A 24,162-nucleotide genomic window follows, 5' to 3' on the forward strand; every position below is an offset into this window, starting at 1 on the left:
TTACAAAACATTGGACTGTAGAGCACAAACTATGGACTATAGTTAATAGTACAATTATAATGCTATTCTTTCATCAGCTATAACAAAGGTACTGCACTAATGCAGGTTCTTACTAATGAAGTGGGGATAGAGGAACTCTATTTTCTGCAGGATTTTTCTGTAAACCTACAAATTCTCTAATAAAAATATGTATGTATATATATATATGTACACACACACACATACACATACATATGTAAGAAATGCAAGTTCTGCCACCCATGCTTCTAGAAGTAATCTCTGCAAACAGGTGTGTTTTCTTCCAGATATTTCTTTTTTTACTGTATTTATGCAATTCTTTTTAAAGCAAAATGGAATTTTGCTGTGCTTGTTTTCTTGCCTCTTTCATTGAACAGCATAGCTCACACATCTTTCCAGGTGGGGACTGTCTCTACATGCCAGGCAGTGCCGCCAGTATGGGGTGCACATAACCCAGCTTCGTGACATTCTCCAGTTCACGACCGTCTTCAGACATACTTCAGGAATATGTGGTTCTGTTCTAGACCGTGACAACGAAGTAAATAAGTGCAATTAAGTGGCTCACACAATTGTGTGATTCCCAGTGCATATAAAAGCTATGTTTACACTATGCTGTAGTCTAGTATGTGTGCTATAGCATTATGCCTGAACAAACAAACAATATATATCCCTTAATTTAAAAATGCTCTATTGCTAAAAACTGCAAACCATCATCGGAACCTTCAGCCAGTCATCATCTTTTTTTTGCTGGTGGAGGGTCCTGCCTCGATGCGGATGGCTGCTGATGAGGTAGCTGTGGCAATTTCTTAAAATAAGACAACGGTGAAGCTTGCAATATCAGTTGACTTTTCCTTTCACAGAAGATTTCTCTCTGACTTGTGATGATTTTTTTTTCCTTTGGCATGGGTGGGCACTGGGAACCAAACCCGGGTCTCTGGCATCACAGGCGAGATTTCTGCCACTGAGCCACCATTGCACCACCCCATGTGATGCTTTTTGATAGCATTTTATCCATAGTAGAACGTCTTTCAACAAAAAAGAACTTACTGTAATATTCTAAATCCTTTGCATTTATTTCAATGACGGTTACAGCATCTTCACCAGGAGTAGATTCCATCTCAAGAAACCACTTTCTTTGCTCATCCATAAGAAGTCACTCCTTATCCCAAGTTTTTTTTGTTAATATTTTTATTGTAAACGTTAGCAAGCAAAAATGCAAACAATCTTGACATACAAACGTTCTATACATTCTACGCATGGCTCACAATATCATCACATAGCGGAATCTTTTTTCCTGAGCTTAAAATATTCAATAAACCATGTGGTGAAATGATGGGCTGTCATACAGGCTTTGTATTTCTATTTGTAGAGCATAAGCAGGGTAGATGTAGCATAATTCTTAAGGGCCCTAGGATTTCTGGAATGGTAAATGAGCATTGGCTGCAACTTAAAGTTACCAGCTGCATTAGCCACTAACAAAAGAGTCATTCTTTCCCTTCGAAGCTTTGAAGTCAGGCACTGACTTCTTCTCTCGAGCTATGAACATCCAAGATGGCATCTTCTTCCAATCTAAGGCTGTTTCATCAACACTGACAATCTGTTATTTAGTTTAGCCACTTTCATCAATTATCTTATGGATAACTTGCTGCAGCTTCTGTATCAGCTCTTGCTGCTTCACCTTGCACTTTTGTGTTATGACGATGACTTCTTTCTTTAATCCTCATGAGCCAACCTCTGCTAGCTTCGAACTTTTCTTCTGCAACTTCCTCACCTCTCTCAGCCTTCATAAAATTGAAGAGAGTATGGACCTTGTACTGAATTAGGCTTTGGCTTAAGGGAATGTTGTGGATGTTTGATCTTCTATCCAGACAACTCAAACTTTCCCCATTCCACCAATGTGGCTGTTTCCTCCTTCTTACATTTGTGTGTTCAGTGAAGTAGTTTTAATTTCCTTTCAGAACTTTTCCTTTGCATTCACAATTTGGCTAACTGTTTGGCACAAGAGACCTTGCTTTTGGCCTGTCTCAGCTTTCAACATACCTTCCTCACCAAGCTTAATAAGTTCTAGCTTTTGATCTAATGTGAGAGATGTGCAACTCTTGTTTTCAGTTGAATACTTAGAGGTCATTGTAGGGTTATTAATTGGCCTAACTTCAAAATTGTATCTCAGTGAGGCCTGAAAAGAGGAGGAACAGTTGGTAGGTAGAGCAGTCAGAACACACACATTTATCAATTAAGTACACTGTCATATATAGGTGTGTTTTGTGGCACTGCCAAAACTATTACAATAGAAACACCAAAATCATAGATCACCATATCAGATATTATGATAATGCATAGCTTGAAATATTGCTAGAAATACCTAAATGTGACAGAGACATGAAGTGAGCACCTGCCATTGGAAAAATGGTGCGAAAAGACTTGCTCAATGCAGGGTTGCAGCAAACCTTCCATTTTTAAAAAGTGCAATATCTGTGAAGCTCAAAAAAGGGATGTGCAATAAAATGATGTATACCTGTCCCAGTGTTCTGGAATGCTGTAACAAACATCCTCAGGCAGTGTCTTTCCACAGGCAGGGGCTGGCCCAGGGATATGCACACTTTAACTTTTGCTTGAAACTACCAAAAACCTTTCAGAAAGGCTGGGCCAATTTGCAGCCCCCTTGCAGAATTCCAGTGCCCTTTTCTCCAAATCCAGGCTGGGTGCCTGTGGAACTGGAAACATTTTTGCTAATCTGACAAGGAGCACAATGGATGGTGTCACTGTTGCCTTGAAATGCATTTATGCAACCATGAGTACCACAGAGTTGGCTGTTGCCTCTTGTGATGCTGGGCCTCTTCCCCATTTTTCATTGCACCCTTTGTGTTTTCCTTATTGATTTGCAGCAGATCCTTACATGTTAGGCATATTGACTTCTAGTGGGTGAAATGGGATATGAATATTTTCTCCAACTTCGAGCATCTTATCACTGAACTTCATTTGGGCGATCTTTTGCCGTGCAAATCTTTTTGTGTAGTGAAATCTGCAAATCTTTTCCTTTGTGGTCTCTGCTCCAGTGTCTTTACTCAAACTAGGTACTGCTCTTCACTTGGCAATAGGATGCCTCCCCCTGCGTGAATGCCGGGCACATACTGAGCTTCAGGCCCAGCAGGTCAGGAGTCTCCACCCTCCCCAAGAAGGGTCTGGAGGTCAGGCAGGTCTCAGAGTGCATACAGGTGCACACAGATGTGTGCAGGTGCACACAGGTATGTACAGGTGCATATAGTGTGTACAGGTGCTTATAGTGTGTACAGGTGCAAACAGGTGCACACAGGTATGTACAGGTGCACATAGGTATGTACAGGTGCATATAGTGTGTACAGGTGCATACAGTTGCACACAGGTGTGTACAGGTGCACACAGGTGTGTACAGGTGCATATAGTGTGTACAGGTGCGTACAGGTGTGCACTGGCAGCGCGTCCAGGCACATGCAGAGGTTAGGAGCACAGTCCCTAGAATCAGTAGACTTGGGTCTGAATCTCAGCTGCATTTCTCGCCTGCTGGTGACCTGGGGCAGGCCACTTCGCTGTAAAATACGAATGATAACAGTACCTGTCTCAGCGGGTTGCTATGAAGATTAAATAATAATAACCATCCCATGAGTTCACATGGTGCCTAGCGACAGAGTTGGTTTGCCTGACTTTTCCTTTAGCCTCAGGCTCCAGTAGAGCTGGTAGGGTAGGGTACTGTTACTGATCCTTGCTTGATTTGGACATTTTGTTCGTTGTGGACCTTTTCCACTGTCTTTGATTTTTGAATCTGGCATTGAGCTATTATTTGTCTCGGCCACTGAGTGTTTGGGCGCCCCATGCAAGCACCCCACTCCCTTCTGCTAGCCCTGGTCCTGTGGGGTTGGGATAAAGGGCTGAGGAGTTCAGGCCATCCCCAGAGCCATTTCCTGGCCTGAAATCTCCTTCCCACCTAGGGAAACATCCCCATCTGCCTAGGACTGAAGGGTTTCCCAGAGGCTTGGGATTCCAGCGCTAAAATGGGATGGCTGAATGCCCTCCCGTGCCATGTCTTCAGCAGCTGCTTCCGTCACCTCTTTGAGAAACCGGATCCGCTGGCCTGGACTCCACCTAAACTCATGCTTCCTGCAGGGACCCCCCGGGCCTCTCCTGCCCGCACAGCCCCCTTCTCTGAGTCCCTCCTGCTGGATAGTAGGGCGTTCACCCAAATACCCCCCTTACTGAGCCAGGCATACCTTAGCAAACAAAAGTACAGGCCACACTGTTAAACTGGAATTTCAGAAAAACAATGAATGATATTTTTAATATAAGTATAACCCCCGCAACATTTGGGACATATTATACCGAGAAATGTTTATTATTTATCTGAAACTCAAATTTGACCGGGTGTCCTGTGCTGTCGCTCTTGTGAGGTTACGTGGAAGGTGCTGGAACCCCTGCTTCTCCATCGTGGAGAGGAACTGCTCCCTCGCTTCCTCAGCACAGTTCCTGGGGATCAAGCTCTGCTCTGAGGATAAAGGGAAAGACTGCGCACTCTCAATTTTTGTTTTAAAAAAAGAAGACAAAGATCTGATAGAGAAGTGGCCAAGGACGCTAATTAAGAGAAAATCGGGCCGACACATCCTCAGTGCTGAGTTGTTTTCCCCCCGTGATGCATTGACAATGGAATAGATGGTGACGCTGGGGAAAAAATTAAATTCTCAAACTCTGTTATTCTATTTGAAGAGTCAGGCTGACTTTCCAAAGGAAGGACATTGCCAATTACTGTCGCCAGGGCCATCTTTTTCCCGTGAGCACATCTGTTATGCAAGCTGCCCAGCCAGCGGTCCCCGGCCCAACAGCTGGGCCCCTGAGCCTGGCCGCATGGCCTGGGGAAACTGCAGAGTGTCTGCTGCAGGGGTGGAGGCAGGGAGGGGGTGCTGTCATTTTAGCAGGAAACAGCATGTGGGAACAGCTGTCAAACCTCCCTGAGACATCCCCTGGCCCCAGCTCCACTTTGTCCAGCTGAAGTTCTTCTTTCCAGCCGTCCCACACCCAGCATTTTGGGTATTGATTGCCAGATAATCAAGTGCCCTAAAACTTACTGGTTTAAAACAACAACAGTCCTTTGTGTGCTCACAATTTTGCAATATGGGCAGGATTGGCAGGGATAGCATGTCTCTGCTCCATGTGGCATCAGCTGGGGTGGGTTCAACCGGAGCTGGAGGACCGTGGGGGGTGGGACTCTGCACCCTGGAAGAAAACATGTTTGCACTCTTAATCCGCTCCTGTGCTATGCCCCGCAGGAAATGGGACTATTTGAAGATGTCCTTTTGGTTAAGATGAGACCCAATCGAATGAGATTGGGCCCGACTGCTTGCTGGAGGCTTTATGAGAGAAGCCCTGGGGAGGAGCAAAAGCTGGACGTCGGTGGAACCCAGAAGAGAAAGGAGGGGCCATCGCCACATGTTGGGGAAGCCAAGGAACCCCAAGGCTGGCCAGAAGGAAGCAAGCCTCCTCCCCTCCAAGACGGTGAGCCAATAAATTCCTCTTGTTATGCCATCCCATCACGTGCGGTTTGTCTTAGCAGCTGGGAAAGTAAGGCCAGGCTCTCCTTTCCAGAACGCAGACTAATGGGGAGGGTGAGTGGGTGCTGGCTGCAGCCTTACCACGTGGCCGCTTGGGCTTGTCAAGCAGCAGGGCACACGGGCTGGGTCTGCACCTGGACCCGGTGCCACCTCTCTTCTGCTATGGGCCATCAGGGCAGTTCTGGCTCAGGCCAGGTCCAAGGCATTGGAGGAGCAGATCTCAGCTCTCAGTGGACGAAATGTCAGAGAACGTGTGCTGAGTTTTATTTACTTATTTTTTATTAATTTTTAAATTTTTTAAAAAAATATAACAAATGCAAACATTCTTAACTTTTGATCATCCCGTTCTACATATATAATCAGTAATTCACAATATCATCACATAGTTGCATATTCATCATCATGATCATTTCTTAGAACATTTGCATCAATTCAGGAAAAGAAATAAAAGACAACAGAAAAAAATTCATACATACCATACCCCTTACCCCTCCCTTTCATTTATCACTAGCATTTCAATCGAAATTTATTTTAATATTTGTTCTCCCTGTTATTTATATTCATTCCATATGTTTTACTCGTCTGTTGTAAGGTAGACAAAAGGAGCATCAGACACAAGGTTTCCACAATCACACAGTCACATTGTGAAAGCTATATCATTATTCAACCATCTTCAAGAAATATGGCTACTGGAACACAGCTCCACATTTTCAGGCAGTTCCCTCCAGCCTCTCCATTACATCTTGAATAACAAGGTGATATCTACTTAATGCGTAAGAATAACCTCCAGGATAACCTCTCGACTCTGTTTGGAATCTCTCAGCCATTGACACTTAGTCTCATTTCACTCTTCCCCCTTTGGTCGAGAAGGTTCTCTCAATCCCTTGATGTTAATTCTCAGCTCATTCTAGGGTTTTTCTCAGTCCTTTGATGCTGAGTCTCAGCTCATTCTAGGATCTCTGTCCCACGTTGCCAGGAAGGTCCACACCCCTGGGAGTCATGTCCCACATAGACAGGGGGAGGGTGGTGAGTTTGCTTGTTGTGTCATTGTGCCAAGTTTTAATGCACCAACCTTAGTCTTGTCTGCCCCTCTTTGTCCAGGCCCGGCTCTGTGACAGACACCTAGAGCTTCCAAGACACAGATCCAACCATAGCTCTGTCCCGCTAGGAACTCGGCAAGTCCATTATCCTCCAAAGAATCAAATTCAAAGATTTCATGGCATCATTCGAGGCTCTCCATTGTCCGGCCCTCCCCATCTTTCCATCCCTCTGGTCAGCCCGAAATTTGTCCACACACTGGAGCCAAACTTTTTCCAGAGCTCAGTTTTCCCTTGTTCTGTAAACATGCTATTTTATGCTCATAGCGCACTTTCTTGCCAAGTTCAGCTCAGAGGGTGGTGGTGTCAGGTCATGAGAATAGCTTGTTTTCAGGTCAATTGAAAGTATCCTTCCTGCCCCCACCCCCAGCCACATTTTATCATTCTGTGTACATTTAGAAAATAAAATCACATTTTGGTCTTTGAGGGGTTTTTTCCCTCCTTTAATTTTTAAATTCTTTTCAGTGACAAAAAGGGACAAAATAGGAAATTTTCAGGTATTGATGGGTTAAATCTCTCTCTCTTTTTTTTTTTTGCATGGGCAGGCAGCAGGAATCGAACCCAGGTCTCCAGCCTGGCGAGCAAGAACTCTGCCTGCTGAGCCGCCGTGGCTGGTGTTTTTTAATGAAAGAAAATGACTTTTTGGATGGATACGACATTTAAAAATCAAAACTGATCTAAAAAGTATTTACTGAGAAGCCTCCCTCCCATCCCTGCCCATAGTCCTGCTTTGGCCCCAGCCTTATGGTTGCTGCAATTATTGAGACTTGATTTTTCTTTTTTGTAATGCACAATGCACAAAGAGGATTATAGATTCTTGTTCTCTCCTTTTCCTTAAACAAAGGGGGCATATTATCAGCAGTCCCTTGCGTGCCCTTGTTCGCTCATCCACCCGACCTGGCGATTTTCTGTGTTGACACATCGACGTCAGCAAGTCCATTTCTCAGCTGCAAAGTATTCCGTTCCACCAGGAGCCTTGGCTCACCTGCCCGGATCGTGGTCTTGGCATTTCTCTTGTTCCTGAAAGTTTCCTACAAAGATGATGCTGCCCAGATAACCTTGTACTTGAGCACACATTTTAGGGAAATTCCCGGATGTGGAATGTTTCAAAGGGAAATTGCACTAGGCATTTTTAGAGATTTGACCAAATTGTCCGCTGTCAGGTTGGACCATTTTCTTGCTCCCTGGCCATATGTTGGGGTGCTGGTCTCCTGCAATGGGATGTCATGAAACTGCTTTCTGATAGAGGAGATATGGCAGCCCAGGATGGTTTTGATGTGCATTTCTTTATTGTGAGTGACCACGGGCATCTTTTCTTGGGTGCAAAGCCCATCTGCTTTTCTGTCATTGTGAAGCTTCCATTCCTGTCCTTTGCCGGGTTTTTGTTTCTCTCTATTGCAATGTTGGTGTATTACCCCCTCAATTTTCAAGAATTTCCTTAGATATTAGGAAGATTACCCTGGGCTGTATGTTATGAGTTGTAAGTGTTTATTCTCAGTATATCATTTGTGTCTCAGCTTGGCCCTTGGAGTCTTGCCTGTTTGTTTTGGTAGGCAGAGGTTTGACTCTTTTTTTCAGTGTGATAGGAAATTCTCAGTCTTTTGTTTTATGGCTTCTAGATTGTGGATCTGTTAGAAAGATCTTTCCCACCCCAATCTTTGAAGGGATATTTTCACATTTTCTTCTAAACAACTTTTGTGGCTTTGCTTTTACAACCTAACACATTATATCTGCCATTTCTCAGAGTCAGTTTTACCCCACTGAACTGTGACCACCTATGCCATGCTCGCTTCTAGAGGGCATTTGGGTTTATTTCTGCACTTTTCTATTCCATTGCTTTATCTGATTATTTGTATGCCAGTAAACACACTGTGTTAGTTATTGAGGCTTTGTAATATGTTCTTTAATCTTTGTTATTATGGACAGTTTCAAACAGGATAAAAAGTAGCATATTTGTTTCCTTCTGCTGCTGCATCAAAATATCACAAATGTAGCGGCTTCAAACAACACAGATTTTTTTCTCTCAGTTGTGGAGCTCCCTGCTCTAAAATCCAGCGGTCAGCAGCTGAGCTCCTGGAGGCTCCAGGGGAGGACCCGACTTCTGGTCTCTTTATGCTCCTAGGGTATCCCCACCTCCCTCAGCTCGTGGCCCCCTCCTCGTTTTGCTCAAGCCTCTTGCTTCCATCATTGCATCTCCTGCTACAGATCCTGGCCCTCCTGTCACCTTCTCTCGAGGACTCTAGTGATAACGTTTAAGGCCCACACACAGAACCCAGGAGCTGTCTCCCTCTCAAGACCCTTCCCTTTACCCCGCCAGCAGTGCCCCTTTTGCCTCATCAGGTCCCATGCTCAGAGTTTCCACGGTTCAGGGCATGGACAGCTGGGGGGCCAGTTCTGCTGTCCACAAAAAGAGAATACTGTTTAATGGACCCCTATGTCCCCCCACACAATTTCTATAATTGACAACTCCTGGCCATCTTGTTTCACTTCTTCCCCCTGCTTCTCCTTCTCTTTCAACCCTCATTGGATTAACTTGGAGAAAACTCCAGACATCATGCCATTTTATTAATAAACACTGCACTGTATAGTTCTAAAAGGCAAGGACTTTCCCCCCAACATCTAAGGCCGTCGTATCCAAATCCACCGGTTGTGTTACAGTGTGCAGTCGGAGATCTTTAACAATTACATAACCGTTGGTTGGGTGGAGCCCAAACTCCACTCAGCCTCAGTGCTGGTCTTTTTGGAGCTTTCCTGGCTACCCTGGACTGTGGTTGTTTATTTTTCCAGGTGAAATTATAGGTAAACTTATCTTGTTCCAGAAAAAGCTTTCTTTGGTGTTTTTAGTTATGAATTTATTTATGTTATGTGAAGAAATTCACCTGGGGACAGCTGACATCATGAGGTGCCCCTGCCCCAATCAGGCATGACTTTCCACGTTGCCACACAAGGTGCCTCAGGTTTTCTTGGTGCAGTTTCTACACATTTCTTGCTGTATTTATTCCAATTATATTACCTTTTTTGTTGTTATAAATGGGGTTTTCTCATTAACTTTTCCATTCCGGTTGCTGCTTAGAGGGTGTGGGTTTTGATTCTCCATACTCACAGATGCCTCATGACCTTCGTGAGTCCTCTTATTGTTCAGGTTTTGTCTGTTCTGGTTTTGGTGGCGTTTTCCTTTTGTTTTGTCGGTTGGTTCTTGGATAACAAAAAATTGAAACAGAGTAAGCAATCTTCGTGTCTCAGCAGGTTCCCTCTCTGTTCATTGTACAGGTTCCCTGTCCCCGTTGCCCGAAGTCCACCCCCCACCCAAGATCAGGGCCTGCAGAGTTGGAAAAGGATGGGGAAGACACTGCTGCCCAGGGGCCCACATGGCCACATGGCCACATGCCACTCCCCAGAAGCATCCTGAGTCCTTCCTGTGGCTCGGACTCGCCCACAAAACTGTCTGTGTGTCCACCCATCTATGTACCAGCTCCCAAGCTGCAGATATCCACGTGTGAGCAAGGGACTTGGTGGTCAGGCTGTCATGAAACATGCATTCAGTGACACCTCCTCCCTCCTTGGGCTCTGAGGTCCCGGGCAGTGCTGAGAGACCACATGGACAAGGCGGGGGGGACGTGTCCCTTGGTCCCGAGCAGGTAGGACAGCCAGTGTGAGGGCAGGGGGAGGTGGCCCAGGCTTGTTATTAACTCCATGCCCCTCGGGCTGGTGCCCCTGGGCTCTCTGCTGCAGGCCTGGCTGAGCCCCTGGCAGGGTAAGAGTGGCCCTGCCACCGGAAATGACCTCTTTGTTTCAGTAACTCCAGCTCCTGGCTGAAACGAGCCATTTTCACCCAGCCACAGAACTGCTGATGACCTGTTCAGCTTCAAAAGCCTTCAGCTTGGGGCTCACTCTACCTCCCCATTCCAGAGCTTAGGTCAGTGCCACCAAACCAGAGATGGAGGAGGCCCTATGTGTCCACTGACCATGACAGACTCCACTAATGTCTGAGTGGCTCCTCTGGTCACCTCCCCTGTGCCACACTCACCAACGTGTCCTCAGGCCACCGTGGCCTCCTTGTCCCAACCACAAGCCCCTAAGGGGCCCCCAGCCCTCCCTGGGCAGACGTACACATGGGACAGTGAATGGTTCCACATGAGTATATGCTTACCAGAAGGTGATGGAAGCCCCTGGGGACACTCACCACGGTTCAGGCTTGTATTGGGGCACTTGGAGTGGGCAAAAGGGGCTGGGGGCCATTGGGGAAATGACCAGGGTGCACTTCGGCAGCATGTGGAGTTTTCCTGCCAATCAATTAAAAGAGCCACCTATGCCTGAGGACCCTTCAGTTAGAGACCTACCTGTGCTCCTGAGGCTGGAGCTGACCACATGTGATCAGTAGACTTGTCCTGATCAGCTTCAAGTCAGGTGCTGCCCTCAGGGTACTTGCCAGCCAGGTGGGGAGGGGATACCAACTCACATGGAAAGCTACTTGATACGGTGGCTTGTCTGCTAAAGGACAACTGAGCACAGGCTTGAGATTCGAATGGGCTGTAGGTCACCCAGGCATAGCAACAAGGGGTGAAACTGGGCCATGAACAAGGACATGACTTGGGGAGACACTTAAATGCAGCCTCTCCTGATTGTAACAGAAACACAAACAGTGTGAGCACCATCAGAAATGCATTGGCTCCAGGAACTGAACAGCCCAGGCTTGATGGGAGTTCAGGCAAGGCTGGATCCAGGGGCTCAAACAATGTCAGCAAGATCTAGACCCTCTCTCTCCCTCTCCCAACTCTGCTTACTCCTACAGGGGCTTCACCAGCAGGTGGAACCCCCTTATGGTGGGAGAGGCATACCCTGAGCTCCAGGCCTGCAGCTCCAGGCCCAGCCAAGGCAGAGCTGCTCTCTCCCAACAGTGCAGATGTGACGTCATATCCCCATCACTAAACCAATCACTATGGCCAGAGAAACAGAAAACGCTGATTGGGCACACCTGTGTCCAGAGCCCAACCCTGGATCTGAGGATGGGGGTGGGGTCAATCATCTGCAGATGCTGTTTCTGGAAGAAAGGGCAGGCAGAAATGTCAGATGACCACTGGGCAGCCAGAGGCGCTTTATGATGGGGGTAGTGAAGATGGGTAGAGAAATTAGGTGGAGAGAACCAGGGAATCCCTCCCTCCAGCTGCCCTTGGGGGTGTCAGTTTTCCCTGCCTTCCACCCATCAATCTATTGGCCCTCAAAGGAACGAGAGCAGCATCTGGATTCTAGAACATTCTGCAGCCTTGTGGGCAGGGGTATATGAAGAGTGGTCCCCAGATGCTGGGTCCTCTTGCCCCAAGGGGAAGTCCAGCAAGGGGGTCCCTGAGAGGGGCAGAGTATGCAGACCAGGGGGTCTCCCCAGCACCCTGCACCACCGAGAGGCAGGGTGGCATGACTCATTGCTGCCCCATGAGCTGGTGAGCCGAGACGAAAGGAGCCCCTCGGCCTGGCCGGCCCTGGCCTGACTCAAGGGAGAGCAGCGCTCATGTCCTCCTGGAGCCATGAGGTCTAACTGGGGCCACCTCTCCTTTCGTCCAGGGCAGAGCCAGGAGCCACGAAGGAGGCAGCTGCCACGTGTCCAATCCCAGAGTCCGGCCTTGTTTCGCCAAACGTGATGGGGTCTGACAAATGCCGTCCTTCCTGACCCCACCCCCTCCTGTACTCACTCCCAGGAGGGGCCCTGGGCATCTCTTACCCACACTCCCCCCCCCCCCGCTAAATTGCAGTGCAGGGTACACTCTTCCCCTTCCCGGTTCCCAGGCATCTCAGAGGGGGATCCCCGGGGGTGCTGAGGGGGCCCCTTTGCTCCCACTTGCAGAGGGAGAGATTGAGCTTTGTCTCTAGGATGCACCATGAGGCTCACCCAGCTAGCCACCCTAATTGCCCTGGGTTCCGCTGGGGAGAACAAGGCCCAGGGAGGTGGGAGCCCGTCCTGAGGATGCAGCCAGGCAGGCCAGGCAAGGCAGCTCTGCTTGGGAAGGGACATCAGCTCGGGATGCAGGGGGTGGGTGGGCAAGGGTCCCAGGCCGGCCCTCCCTCCTGGCTGGTCCCTGCCCCATGTGGCCTTTTTGTGCAGAGCGAGGTGAAGCCAAGGGAAATGTAAAGTTGGTTCTGAAGGGAACTTTCACAAGGGAAGAAGTGGGTGCCTCAGGGAGCAGACTAGCTCAGGAGGAAAATGTGGGTGAAGCATGGACACCGGGGGCGGGGGCTGTGGCTGTCTCCCCAGAGCTCAGAGGCCCGGTATCCCCGGACGAGGGCCAAGGGACAAGAATTCCCCGCCCAAACAGACCTTCTGCCTACAGGTACCTCGAAGGGGGTGTTTTCTCTTCTCCAACACAAAAGCATTTATTTCGCGTCTCTGCAACACAGCCCAGAACCGAATGCGCGTGAGGGATAATTAACAGCAGCAGTGACCCCGAATTTCAGCCAGGGCCATGGGAGCGCTCGGGGAGGGTCCTCGAAGTCGCCGGGCAGAGCCCATGAGGCCCAGCAGCCCTTGTCTGCCCCGTAGCTCCCTCAGGCAGGCACAATCAGAGCAGCCAACTTTGTGCCTTGCCGCTTATTGTCATCAAATGTCGTTAGATTAATGTAATTTGGGATATTTATGCCCATTTTGCTATTTCAATTTTGTGAAATGAAAGGACGCTGTGTAAGAATGGTGTGATGAGTTTCCGTCACTAAGGCAGTCTCAAAGTAACCCCAACATAATTTGGTCTTACTGAAAACTCCATAACTGTGGCAAAGGAAGAAAGAAAATAGCATTTATTTTTCCCTTTGAAAATACTTCAGCCACGAAAATGAGTTTGCACGATGGCGTGCTGAGAAGATATTTAAAATTCTTTTTAAAATTTCCCTGTCCCTAAAAGTAGTATACTGTCATAAAGATACGTTCTCCCCGAAAAGAAGAAGACATCCAGAAAGGAAAGTTCAGTACCGACTGCATCGCCTCTAGGCAGGCACAGTGGGGCCAGGAGGGGCCAGGGGGCAACGGCTTTGGGAAGCAGAGCCTTCGGGAACCGACCCGGGCCAGCAGTTCCAAACACGAACGGTTGAGCTTGGAGAAAGATGAAAGCTACAGACGGATCTTGGAAGTCTGAAAGTCTGGCCGGCTCTGTCTGTTCATTTGCCAGGCCTGCTAGAGGGCGGCCCCCTTTGCTGTGTGTTTGCAGTAAAATAATTCGGCTCCTTTGGGTGGCTCTCTTGGCCTGCTTGCCCTTTTCCCAGCTCCCCACGGGCACAAGAGGGTCCACCATGGGAGCTTTCTCCCGATGCCTCCTTTCTGAACCCAAGCCTTCCGTGGCCCACCGAGGCGAGGCCCTGCGGGAGGAGCCACGGGAGGAAACACGGGTGGGAAGTGTGGGGCCCGGGGCAGGGCACACGGGTGAGTCAGGAGCTCGCTGGATTGGGGGGGCCTTTCACAGGGTGGGGGACTGCTTTCTTAGTCCCAGAGGAAGCGTGTATGTGTGTTGATTCATTCTTCTAATGCGGAAAATGCCTCGTCCTGTTGTGCAGACATGCTGCCAATTTGTAGTTTTTTGCCGAAACTTTACATTTGACCAAGTGAGTGCAAGTGGTGGGGAGAGGCAGGGCTGCCAGCCTCTTGCTAAGCCTGCCTAGCCAGGTCTTGGATGACCTTTCGGGGGGCAGCCTGGTCTAAGGCGGCTTGGGGCTTGGGGCTCCTGGCTGGGGAATGGAGCATTGGGGTGCAGTCCGTGGAGAGGGGCCTCTAGGGGAACTAACTTTCCTTGATCTGCATGGAGTCATCTTTTGTCAGGTGTCCAGACCAGACCCCTGAGCTCCATGCAGTGGGGAGCACGCCCCTGGGAAGGGGGTCTTCAGCTCAGCTGCCTGGGGACTCCCTGTGTCTCCCCTGGCCCCTTGGCAGAAGGCTTTTGCCTATGAATATAGATTTCACCTGCTCCTCCCCAGCTTATCATTTGTATCTAATGCCTTTCTCTTAAGCAATGGAGAGAAGCATATTCTGGCTATATGCTCATCGTCGTATGCATATATGCAATAAATACTAAGTACAACGGGTAGAAAAATGAATTCCCATAGCTTGCTTGTTCGGAGAAAATGATTTTTTCATTCTTTCATCATTTTTCAGTATTCCCAGCATCACCCCGCCTGTGATAACCTCCCACTCCCACCCCCCCCACCCCCGATTCCTTCTGTAAAAGTTCCTAATGCTGGAGTGACTGGTAGGAGCCCATGAACATTTTTAAGACCCCTGAACTGGGTAGCTGAGTTCCCGAAGCAGTCTGCTTCTTGACTCTCCTGATGCTCCTTGAAGGCATCCCCATCTTCCCATTTGCAGGGGATCCCACCTGGAGGCTCAGCCCCTCACCCCCAGTAGGAAATCAGACCAGTGGAGGGTGGGATTCAGGACCCTCCTCAACTTTTCATTCCAGCATTTCATGCTGCCCAAAATGACCGGTGGCAGGGAGAAAAAGGCCGCAAAGTAATGTGATCGCTCACAAGTGCCAGCAACAGTCATTTGGAAAAATCATTTTTTACAAAATTCAAGACCCAGCCTCCAATTCTATTGCGTTACCGATAAAATTGGAAACACAGGCGAAAAGCCACAGACCGTGGAGTGGCATAAATCACGGCTTAATGTTGAAAATGCTTTCTGATTATTTAATAAATTCGTGCCTGTCGAGAGACTCATCAGGGCGTCGTGACCTTTCCAAGGCATTATCCCAACTCCTTCAGCCTCATTTCTGGGTCGTTGTGATGGAAGGTTCTAAGTGAATATTGTCGTTTCGATTTGCATGTCTCAGCTTCGTACCCCTTGCTTGGCTCCGTGACAGAGATGGGCCCGAATCGGGAATTGTGGGGTGGTTCACAGGTGTCTACATCCTGGTTTTTGGGGGGTGGTGAGTCACCAGGTTGGTAAGGTCCATTTTCCCAGAATCTCTCTCTTTCCAAATTTGAGGAGCAGAGCGAGTTGGGGGAGCTCAAGAAAGCGTGAGGTGGGCAGACCCGAACATGGGCAGGCATGCACCCCAAGCCCAGGCCCTCTCCTGCATCCCTTCCCTTTGCAGTCAGAGTGCACCCATCGGGCTGGCCAGGAGCTTGTCTGCAGCCCCCAGGCCAGGAGCGCAGGCCACAAGAGGCCCCTTCCGTGCCGGGGCGCCCACCCCCAGCTGCACCAAATGCCAACAGCCCACAGCTGCACCCATTACTGAAGCGCCCCCAGGACCGGCCCAACCCCAAGATGGCCGTGAGCTTGCAGCTCTCCTCACACGGCCCCAAGCCCCAGCCCTGCTGCCACTCTCCACGTTCCCCGAGGGGTCAGGCCGAGGCTCCCCCTGCCCCCCGCCCCCCCCCCTCATCCTGCTCCCCTCCCCTCCCTGATGGCTTCTGCTTGAGGAGGCCTGACCTAAATGGGCAGGAGTCAGGAGCCCAGGCCTTGGGGTTCCTCAGGCCTGGCCTCAAGCCCCGACTCGGACCAGCCACGTGGCTTCTGTGCTGCTGCCCGACCTCCCGCACACCCACTGCCGGACCCTGAGCCGGGCAGCGATGCCCACGTCCCTGGAGACACACGGCCAGGGAGGGAGGGGTGGCCACAGACAGGAGGCCTTCCGGAATCACCCACCTCGATGCCCACCGGCTTTCCTGAGCACCCGCCAGCACACAGACCTGGAGCAGCGCCCAGGCTGCGGGAGCCTCGGCGCATGGATGTCTGTGCAGGTCCCCCCGCCCCCCCAGTCAGGAGACTGGGGACCCCCAAACCGGAGAAGGGGTCTCCAAAGCCCTACCCTATGCACCTGTCACCCAGCACGCACTTAGGATCTCCCAGGGGTCCAGCCTGTGCCTTCTGCTCCCGAATCCCCCCCAGTTGCCATCTCCTGAGCCTGTCACCCCTTCTCCCCTGCTCCCCAGAGGCACCCAGTCCCCCACTTCTCCTCACCAACCCTGCTGTCTGCTGTGCAGGGTATGCATGTGAGTGTGTGTACATGTGTGTGAATGAGTGTGCAAGCAGCCCTGTGTGTGTGGGTGTGTGAGCATGCGGCCCTGGGTGTATGTGTGAGTGTGCACCCCTCTATGTGAGTGTGTGATGGTGTAAGTGTGCATATCTGTGTGAATGTACACATGTATGAGCATGCAAGTGTGTAAGTGAGTGCGCCTGTGCTGGGAAAGTGTGTGCTGGTGTGCATGCATGTGTGAGAATGTGCTTATGCATGAGACCATGTGCACTATATCTGCCTGGGGGACTCCAGATGTGACTCTCCCTGGGTCACGGCCACCTCCCCCCACCTGGGGGTGTGACAGACCCCTCCTAAGCCAAGGATGTCAGCCTCTTCAGCAGGGGTGCCTGACCAAGGCCCCACCTGAGGGTGGGGACACAGGACTGGGGGGGGAGTCTCCCCCAGGCCCCCCTCCGCCCCATGTCCCGTACCCCCCACACCCAAACCTCACCCGCCTGCTTGCTGCCCCCAGCCCCAGCCCATGTCCTGGGCCCTGTGTGCCCGGCCCCTGCACACGCTCACTTCACAGGCCCTTCCATTCCCTCTCCCCTGATCTGAGTCCCGTCAGCACTTCAATTACTCTTGAGAAACGTACAGACTCCAGTTTGCCAAATTCAATTTGACTTATTACGTTATTTCTGTCCTTTAAGAAAGCGTGACCATGCCTGGTAGGTCTCCTAATTGAATAACATGGAGCAAGTGAACTTTTCTTAAAAACCAATGCCCTGCATTACGAAAAGGAAGGTGCTTCTGGCTGCTGTGTGTTTCCTCCCGGTGAGTCCTTTCCTCCGCAGAGAAAATGACTCCCAGCCGGTGGAAAGCCAGGCGGGATTTGGGTCACTTAGACAAGAAACACTGCTACGGTGTAGGGAGCCTTGGAACAGCTGATTTCCTGCCAGGAAGCACCCCTACCCACCCCCAATCCTCCCAGCTCCCTGCCCAGTACAAGGGGCAGGGGTGCCGTGCACTCCTGAACCCCAACTTTTCAAAGCTGGGCCCCGCTGTCCCCTGAGCTGCCCACCACTGGTTCCCGCTGGGCCTGACCTGGCCACCCGGGGGGCATCACGTGCCAGGTGAGACCCTCCGGGAGCGCTATCCCCATCAGTGGGTGTTTCGGTCCTCAGGGCTCTGTCTCCTGCTGGCCGGGAGGGGCCTCAGTTGGTCCCATCCACCAGGGAATGCGCCTCCGACATCACCAGTTCGTACAGCTAAGGCAGGTCATGCTTCCAGTGCCCAAAGAGATACCTGCCAACTGAGAAATCACAAACTAAGCTGTGAAGTAATAAAGGGATTTGTTTTGGGGTCTCAGAATTGCAATTCGGTGAATACAGGTTCAGGCAGGAGCCCAAATCTTGTCCCATCTTGGCATTTCCAGGCAGGGGCGTTTAAAGGAAAAGATTAGACAGGTTGTGGTTGGTGGGTGTTTGGGGAGCTCCAAGTGTCCTTCATGTGGAATGACTTAGGGGTCTTTATCTTGAGGTTTGTTTGCATGTCCAGGTGTCCTCAGGGTTTCAAGGGACACTGTGGCTTGTGGCTTTGCAGCCTGTGGCAGTTGGCGATCTCTCACTGAGACCCGTGTCCGTCACCTCCAGAAGGGCCTCCTGGTTCTGTTTTAAATCCCTTAGCCATAGTAATTCTATTCTGTTTTATTTCTTCTAACACACCAAACCGTAGACCAGGAGGCAAATTGGATGGCAAGCTGGCCCCGAGGCCATTTGTACCCTGTGACAGGGTTAAAAAGTAAGTGCGCCTAGTGTGCCTGGCAGAGGGGGGCAGCCATCTGTGCCCCCCCTTCTAAACTCCTGCCAGCCCCCACTCCAGGAGATTCTGGTGACATTCTTGGTTGTCACTGGAGAAGGGCTACTATTGGGGATTGAGGCCAGGAATGCTGCGAACCACCTACAATGCACTGAACAGCCCCCCCCACAAATAATGAGTCCAAAATGTCAACGGTGCCGTGGCCAAGAAGCCCTGTTCCCAAGAGCCCTGTAGAGTTCCAAGACACGCTCGTGACAGGTTTAGCAGGTAAGGAAACGGCCTTCCAGAGAGGTGGGGTGACGAGAACAAATCAATGCTCTGTTAGCTTCCAGGGCTCAAAGCCCAGGGTCAGCCTTTGCATTTCTCTTCTCAAGCAAACGTGGGCATGAGTAGTGCCCCACTGCCCACTGAACAAAAGAAAAGCCCCTTATCCTGGCATTCAAGGCCTTCCATAACCCCGCTTAGGCACTCTGTCCAATCTTGCCTTCCTCTGTCCTGCCCCAGGCCTTCGCACCCTCTGTTCCCTGTCTGCAATGCCCTTCCAGTTGTTAGCGGTTGTCCTGCATGCCCCAGGCCCTCCGTCCCCCCTGGGGACAAGCCAGTCCTCTTTCCCTGCCCCTGTACTTGTGCCTCTTTCTCCAGAGACCCTGGAAGCTGCTCCAAGCTGCCATTTGGTCCCCTGAAATCTTCCTCAAGCCGAGCCTGGGGCCTGTAAGGAGCTGCATGGGTGGGCGGGGAGCTATGCCTGTCACAGGCCCCTCCCGTGGGCCTCCCCATGTGGCGGACGCGGGACAGAGTCCACAGCCCCTGCCCAGGGTCACTGCCGGCAGCCGGGCCCCTCCAAAACCCTGACAAGAGCCGTGGCCAGCCCCACGGCCTGGAAGGAACAATAAGCCCAGGCGCTGGCTTTTCAGCAACAGGGGAAAAAAACCCTAGCGGCCAGCGCATAATGGCCTAATTTATGCTGAAATTATTGGTAATTTGGGCCATTGAAGCTCCTGGGCTAATGACTGCTTTTTCTGCACATAGAATAAAAACGAACTCTTTGGAGTAGCTGTTTCTGTGGTTATACTTTGGTGCTTTTTTCCCCACTAATAAGTGTATAGCTGAGCTAGGAGCCCCTGTGTTCCACTGAGACCCCCAGCTCTTCTACCCAGACTTGCAGTGGGGGCTGGGCCTGGGTGGGAGCAGGCAGCGCCCGGGCTCTATGGGGGCTGTGACCCTGAGCTTCACAGTTGGCTCCCATCTCATTTGCATGATTATCTCTTTCCTGGCCCCTCCATTGATAATGTATGTGATATTTAGGGAAACTTTAATCTTCAAAACTTTAATATTTGCAACCGTTAATGCACTAAATGGAGAGATCTATTTGAATTTGCTTTGGCGTCACCTAACCAGATTTGAGTTTCATTTGCAGCTATTCAGAACACATTTCATGACTGTTTGCCAGAATTAAGAACTTGACCTGAGAACATTCGGGAGAAATGACCTTCCTGATGAGGACGGGCTCACGGGAGAAGAGCTCAGCTCTGATCAGGTGGCGTCATTTCATACATGTCAGGTGCCCACGGCGCGGAGGGGCTTGGGGACAGCACAGCACCCCCACCCCCCCGAGGGCCAACCCCACCCTCATCCCTCACCTAAATCCAGTTAAGGGCAAAATCTGCTGATTCGACCTAAAGGGTAAGCACTCCTACCTCTAAATCTTCTAAATCTACCATTAACACGTCTGCCTCTAAATCAAAAGTTGGCAAATGTTTCCCATAAAGAACCAGATAGTAAATATTTTAGGCTTTGCCTGCCTCTGTCCCAACCACTCCACTCTGCCTTCGTAGTGCAGACAGACACACAAACGAATGTGAATGGCTACATTCCGATAAAACTTTGTTCAGAAAAACAGGAGAAAAACAACAACACGCGGAGGGCTGGATTTGGCCCCAGGCTACAGTTTGCCAGCCCCCTTCTAATTCCTCCCTCCGCTGTACAGGACCATCTCACCTTCTTTCCCCCACCCAGCATTTCCCTCCACCTCTCCTCCTCGCTCTCTCTCTCTCTCTCCTCCTCCCCTCTTGCACAGGTCTTCTTGGCTCCCTCTTTTCAGCCTTCCTGGGATCCGGTCTTGGGGTGACAGCCAGGTGAGAACTCCCAGGTCCTGCTGGGAGCCAGCACTGGGAGGACTGAGACCTGGCCACACCCAGGGGCTCCAGAGCCCATCTCAGGGAAGGTCACAGGGGCGGTGCTCCCCTGGGAACCCAGTAGACCCCCCTCCCTGCAGCTGATCCTCCAGCAATCAGAATCCATGGAGGCGGCTCACAACCAGACAGAAGCAGAGTCTTGGTGCTGGCCCAGCTTTGCCCAGGCGCAGGGGGTTTCTGTAGCCACGTTCTCTGCCCCCTCCCTGCCCTGACCTAGTAGGGCCAGGTCTGGCTTTTTCCTGAGAGACACTGATGACGAGCCCTGTTTGAAAGACCCCTTTCCTGGAGACATGGGGGAAAGAATGGCTTCTGTCCCCAAGGGCTGTGAGTGTCCAGACAGCAGCCACCCCCTGCAGCCTTATTCATCACTATGATAGTTTCTTAGAACATTTCATCGCCCCAGGAAAAGAAATAAAAAGAAGGAAGAAACTCATACATCTCATACCCCAACCCCTCCCTTTCATTGACCACCAGTATTTCCATCTACCCAATTTTTTTTTTTACCTCTTATCCTCCCTCATATTATTTATTTTTGTCTTAATTTTTTTTTATCAATCTGCCCCATACCTTTGATAAAGGGTGCATCAGCGATGAGGTTTTCACAATCACACAGTCACACTAAAAGTTATATAGTTATACAATCATTTTCAAGAATCAAGTCTGCTGGAATACGTGGTTTTTGTTTTTTTTTTTTGATGTGGATAAATATTTATTGATATGGAAAGATGTTCACAACATATTGTTGAGTGAAAAAAGCAAATTACAAAACTATTTGTACAGCATGCGCCCACTTTTTAAAAACTTTTTTTATTGTGAAATATAACATATTTACCAAAAAAAGCAATAAATTTCAAAGCACATCACAGCAATTGGTTGTAGAACAGATTTCAGAGTTTGGTATGGGTTACAATTCCACAATTTTAGATTTTTCCTTCTAGCTGCTCTAAGACACTAATGACTGAGCATTCATACTCGTTTGCAAAACCCAACCTTCTCTGTATAACTCCACCATCACTTTTGATCTTTCTCCCACTCTTCAGGGGTATTTGGGCTATGGCCATTCTAACATCTGCATGTTGGGAGGGGCTGTCGATACACGTGTTTTGTTTTTTTTTAATCTGCAAAAGTAGAATATCTGCATTGCAATGGGTTCAGACCGCCACCTCGCTCCCCAGAGGCCCTGTCTCCCTGGGGTGGGTGGCCGCAGGCAGTTTGGGGACCTGGCTATGGAGAAATCGCCTGGGGCATGTTCAGCTTGCCTTCCGTGGGGATACTCGCGAGGTCCACGGTCCTGCGTGTGGGAAGCGGACACAGCCTTCCCCACGCGGGAAGGGTTTCCGGGGTGCCCTGGGGGAGGGATGGGGGCAGCGGAGGGAGGGGAGGGGGCAAGGGGACAGGACAGGAGTGGCCTCATCCACGCCCAGCCGGACAGAAGCGCCTTCCTGTGGGGGACCCGCCGTCGGCGCAGCGGGCGCCACCCTAAACCCACGGGGCCTTCTTTTCTTTTCTGACGGGGGACCGGGTGAAGCGACATTTGTCAGAATCCCTGTGTTTGTGGAACACAAATCCACGGCAGTGCTAGGAACCTGAACGCGTCCGTGGGCTCTGTGCCAGAAACTTGAGTATTTTCCCAAATAATATTGGTCCTCAAAATGTTCACGGGTCACCCGTAACAAGTGGTGAGGGCTAAAGAAATGTCTACACTAGGAAAAGGGGAAAATTCATCTTTATTAGTCACGCTGGAGGAACACCCGCCTCATTCTATCCTCTCTATAGAAACAATAATACAAAATCCTTGTTATATTCAAAATGGAGAGGAAGGTATTACGGAGGCGTCAGGCAGTTAGTTGATAAAGATTGTCACTTGTTTTTCTAGATATTGTAAGATTGGTAGTATTTATCAATTTAAAAAAATTTTTGTAATTTCATGTGCTTTCTCTTCTCCTACTAAATAGTCTTTCCTTCTATACCCTTTTTTGTCTTCACATAAATGATAGGCCCTAAAAAGCTGGGTTTACCCTGCCTGAACGAGAAGCTGAGCTTTCAGCAGGGACAAGCTCGGGAAACAAAGACAGGGATGGGTGGGGGGAGGGGGGCATCAGGCCCGCTGGGGGTGGGGGGAGGACAGCAAGGGGGCTGGGGGTTCCCTGCCGCTGTTAGTAGAGAGCCATTGAGTGTTTCCAAGGAGAGGCATGGCTTGATGGGACCTGTGTCTTAGACTTATTGGGCCCCCCATGTCTGGATGCCACCCCCTCCTTCAGCCACGCCACCAGAGATGGTGAGTCTGGGCCTCAGGGTCTGCTCAGGGATGGCGGGTGCCAGGTGGCATTTGGATGCCCCCCTCCCTCCTCCGCCATTTCTGGCACACACAGCGAGCCTGCCGTGCAGCCTGGGGCCCTGACCCCCTGAGGCTGGATGCTCCCTGCCAACCTGGGCCCTGCTCCTGCCTCCAGATGTTCCCTGGCCAGGTTTGGGAGGCCTTGGGAGGCAGAGTGCCAGGCCTGTGTCAGCAGCTGCCGGCTCCAGCCTTCTCAGGCCTTTATGCCTTTGACCTCACTATTTTTTCTCCCTTGTTCATTCAACAAGCTTTTACTGGGAACCAACTCAGTGTGCCACACCTGATGACAGGCTTCCCAGGTGACACTCTTAGGCCCACACAGCAGTGAGAGGAAAACTTTTCCTTCTGCTGCTTCCTCCCTGCTTGGGATGTTGGTGTGATGCCTAGAGCTGGGGCAGCCATTGTAACACCACAAGGCCACATGCCTGGGGATGGAAAACCAAATTCCCAAAGATGACAGCAGAAAGAAAGACCCCAGGTCACGGAGGAGCCTCTGAGTCAGCCCAAGACCACCTTCTGCATCTTCTTGCCAAGTCACTGTTGGTCAGATGTTTTATTACTTGCTGCCGAATACATTTATGACTGAGCCATTGGCAATGCTTCTAAGGCACTAGGATGGCTAATGCTAGAATGTTCTTATAGGCTGATGGGAAAGATTAGTGATGCATGCGAGAAGGGATGGGAGACCTGGTGGGGGGAGAGTGTCTTTGATGGGGAGGCTCACAGACTAGCTTAGAGGCACCAAGCAACCAAGTAAGAACTTGTTGCCTAGTGGCAAGCACTTTGATGGGGGCCCCAGGGTAAGGTGGGTGCAGTCAGCAGGGGTATTTAACCAGGCCTGGTGACATGTGGGGCCAGGGCGTGAGTGGGACCAAGCAGAGAAGATTTCCTAGGCCCCTGAGCTGGGATCCCAAGAATGAGTGGGAGTCAGTTAGGCAAAGAGGTGTGGAAGGACTGTGAATGTCCCAGACAGAGGGAACAGCATGTGTGAGGCTCAGAGGTGAGTGAGGACCACAGGAGGGAAATCAGAGCCACCTTCTACGGCTGGATCCTGGGTGGGGAGGACAGGGCAGCAGGGGAAGGGCCGGGAGGGCGGGCAGCGGCCACCTCTCAGGGACCTGGTAAAGCATGCACGGGTTTTGTGCAGGGGCCTGGCACGTTTGGAACCGCACACTGGGAAGGTCC

At 50.4% G+C, this 24,162-nt stretch overlaps 1 protein-coding gene across 12 annotated transcripts in view; it reads left to right on the forward strand.

Annotated features, from left to right (window-relative positions):
* The window catches only part of TESMIN (testis expressed metallothionein like protein), a 178,666-nt gene that overhangs the window by 88,540 nt on the left and 65,964 nt on the right, over positions 1 to 24,162 (forward strand). For 7 of the 12 annotated variants that reach the window (XM_077115461.1, XM_077115467.1, XM_077115473.1 and 4 more), the window contains one exon: positions 5,313 to 5,894. In XM_077115461.1, the coding sequence (XP_076971576.1) occupies positions 5,313 to 5,879 (567 nt within the window). In that variant the 3' untranslated portion in view covers positions 5,880 to 5,894. Of the gene's footprint in view, positions 1 to 5,312; positions 5,895 to 6,695; positions 7,083 to 7,236; positions 7,308 to 12,250; positions 12,343 to 24,162 lie in introns of those variants that run through there. The other 5 variants (XM_077115470.1, XM_077115471.1, XM_077115472.1 and 2 more) reach the window with 5 other exon arrangements.

This window comes from Tamandua tetradactyla, chromosome 9, assembly GCF_023851605.1.
Source record: "Tamandua tetradactyla isolate mTamTet1 chromosome 9, mTamTet1.pri, whole genome shotgun sequence".
NCBI classification, from domain to species: Eukaryota; Metazoa; Chordata; class Mammalia; order Pilosa; family Myrmecophagidae; genus Tamandua; species Tamandua tetradactyla.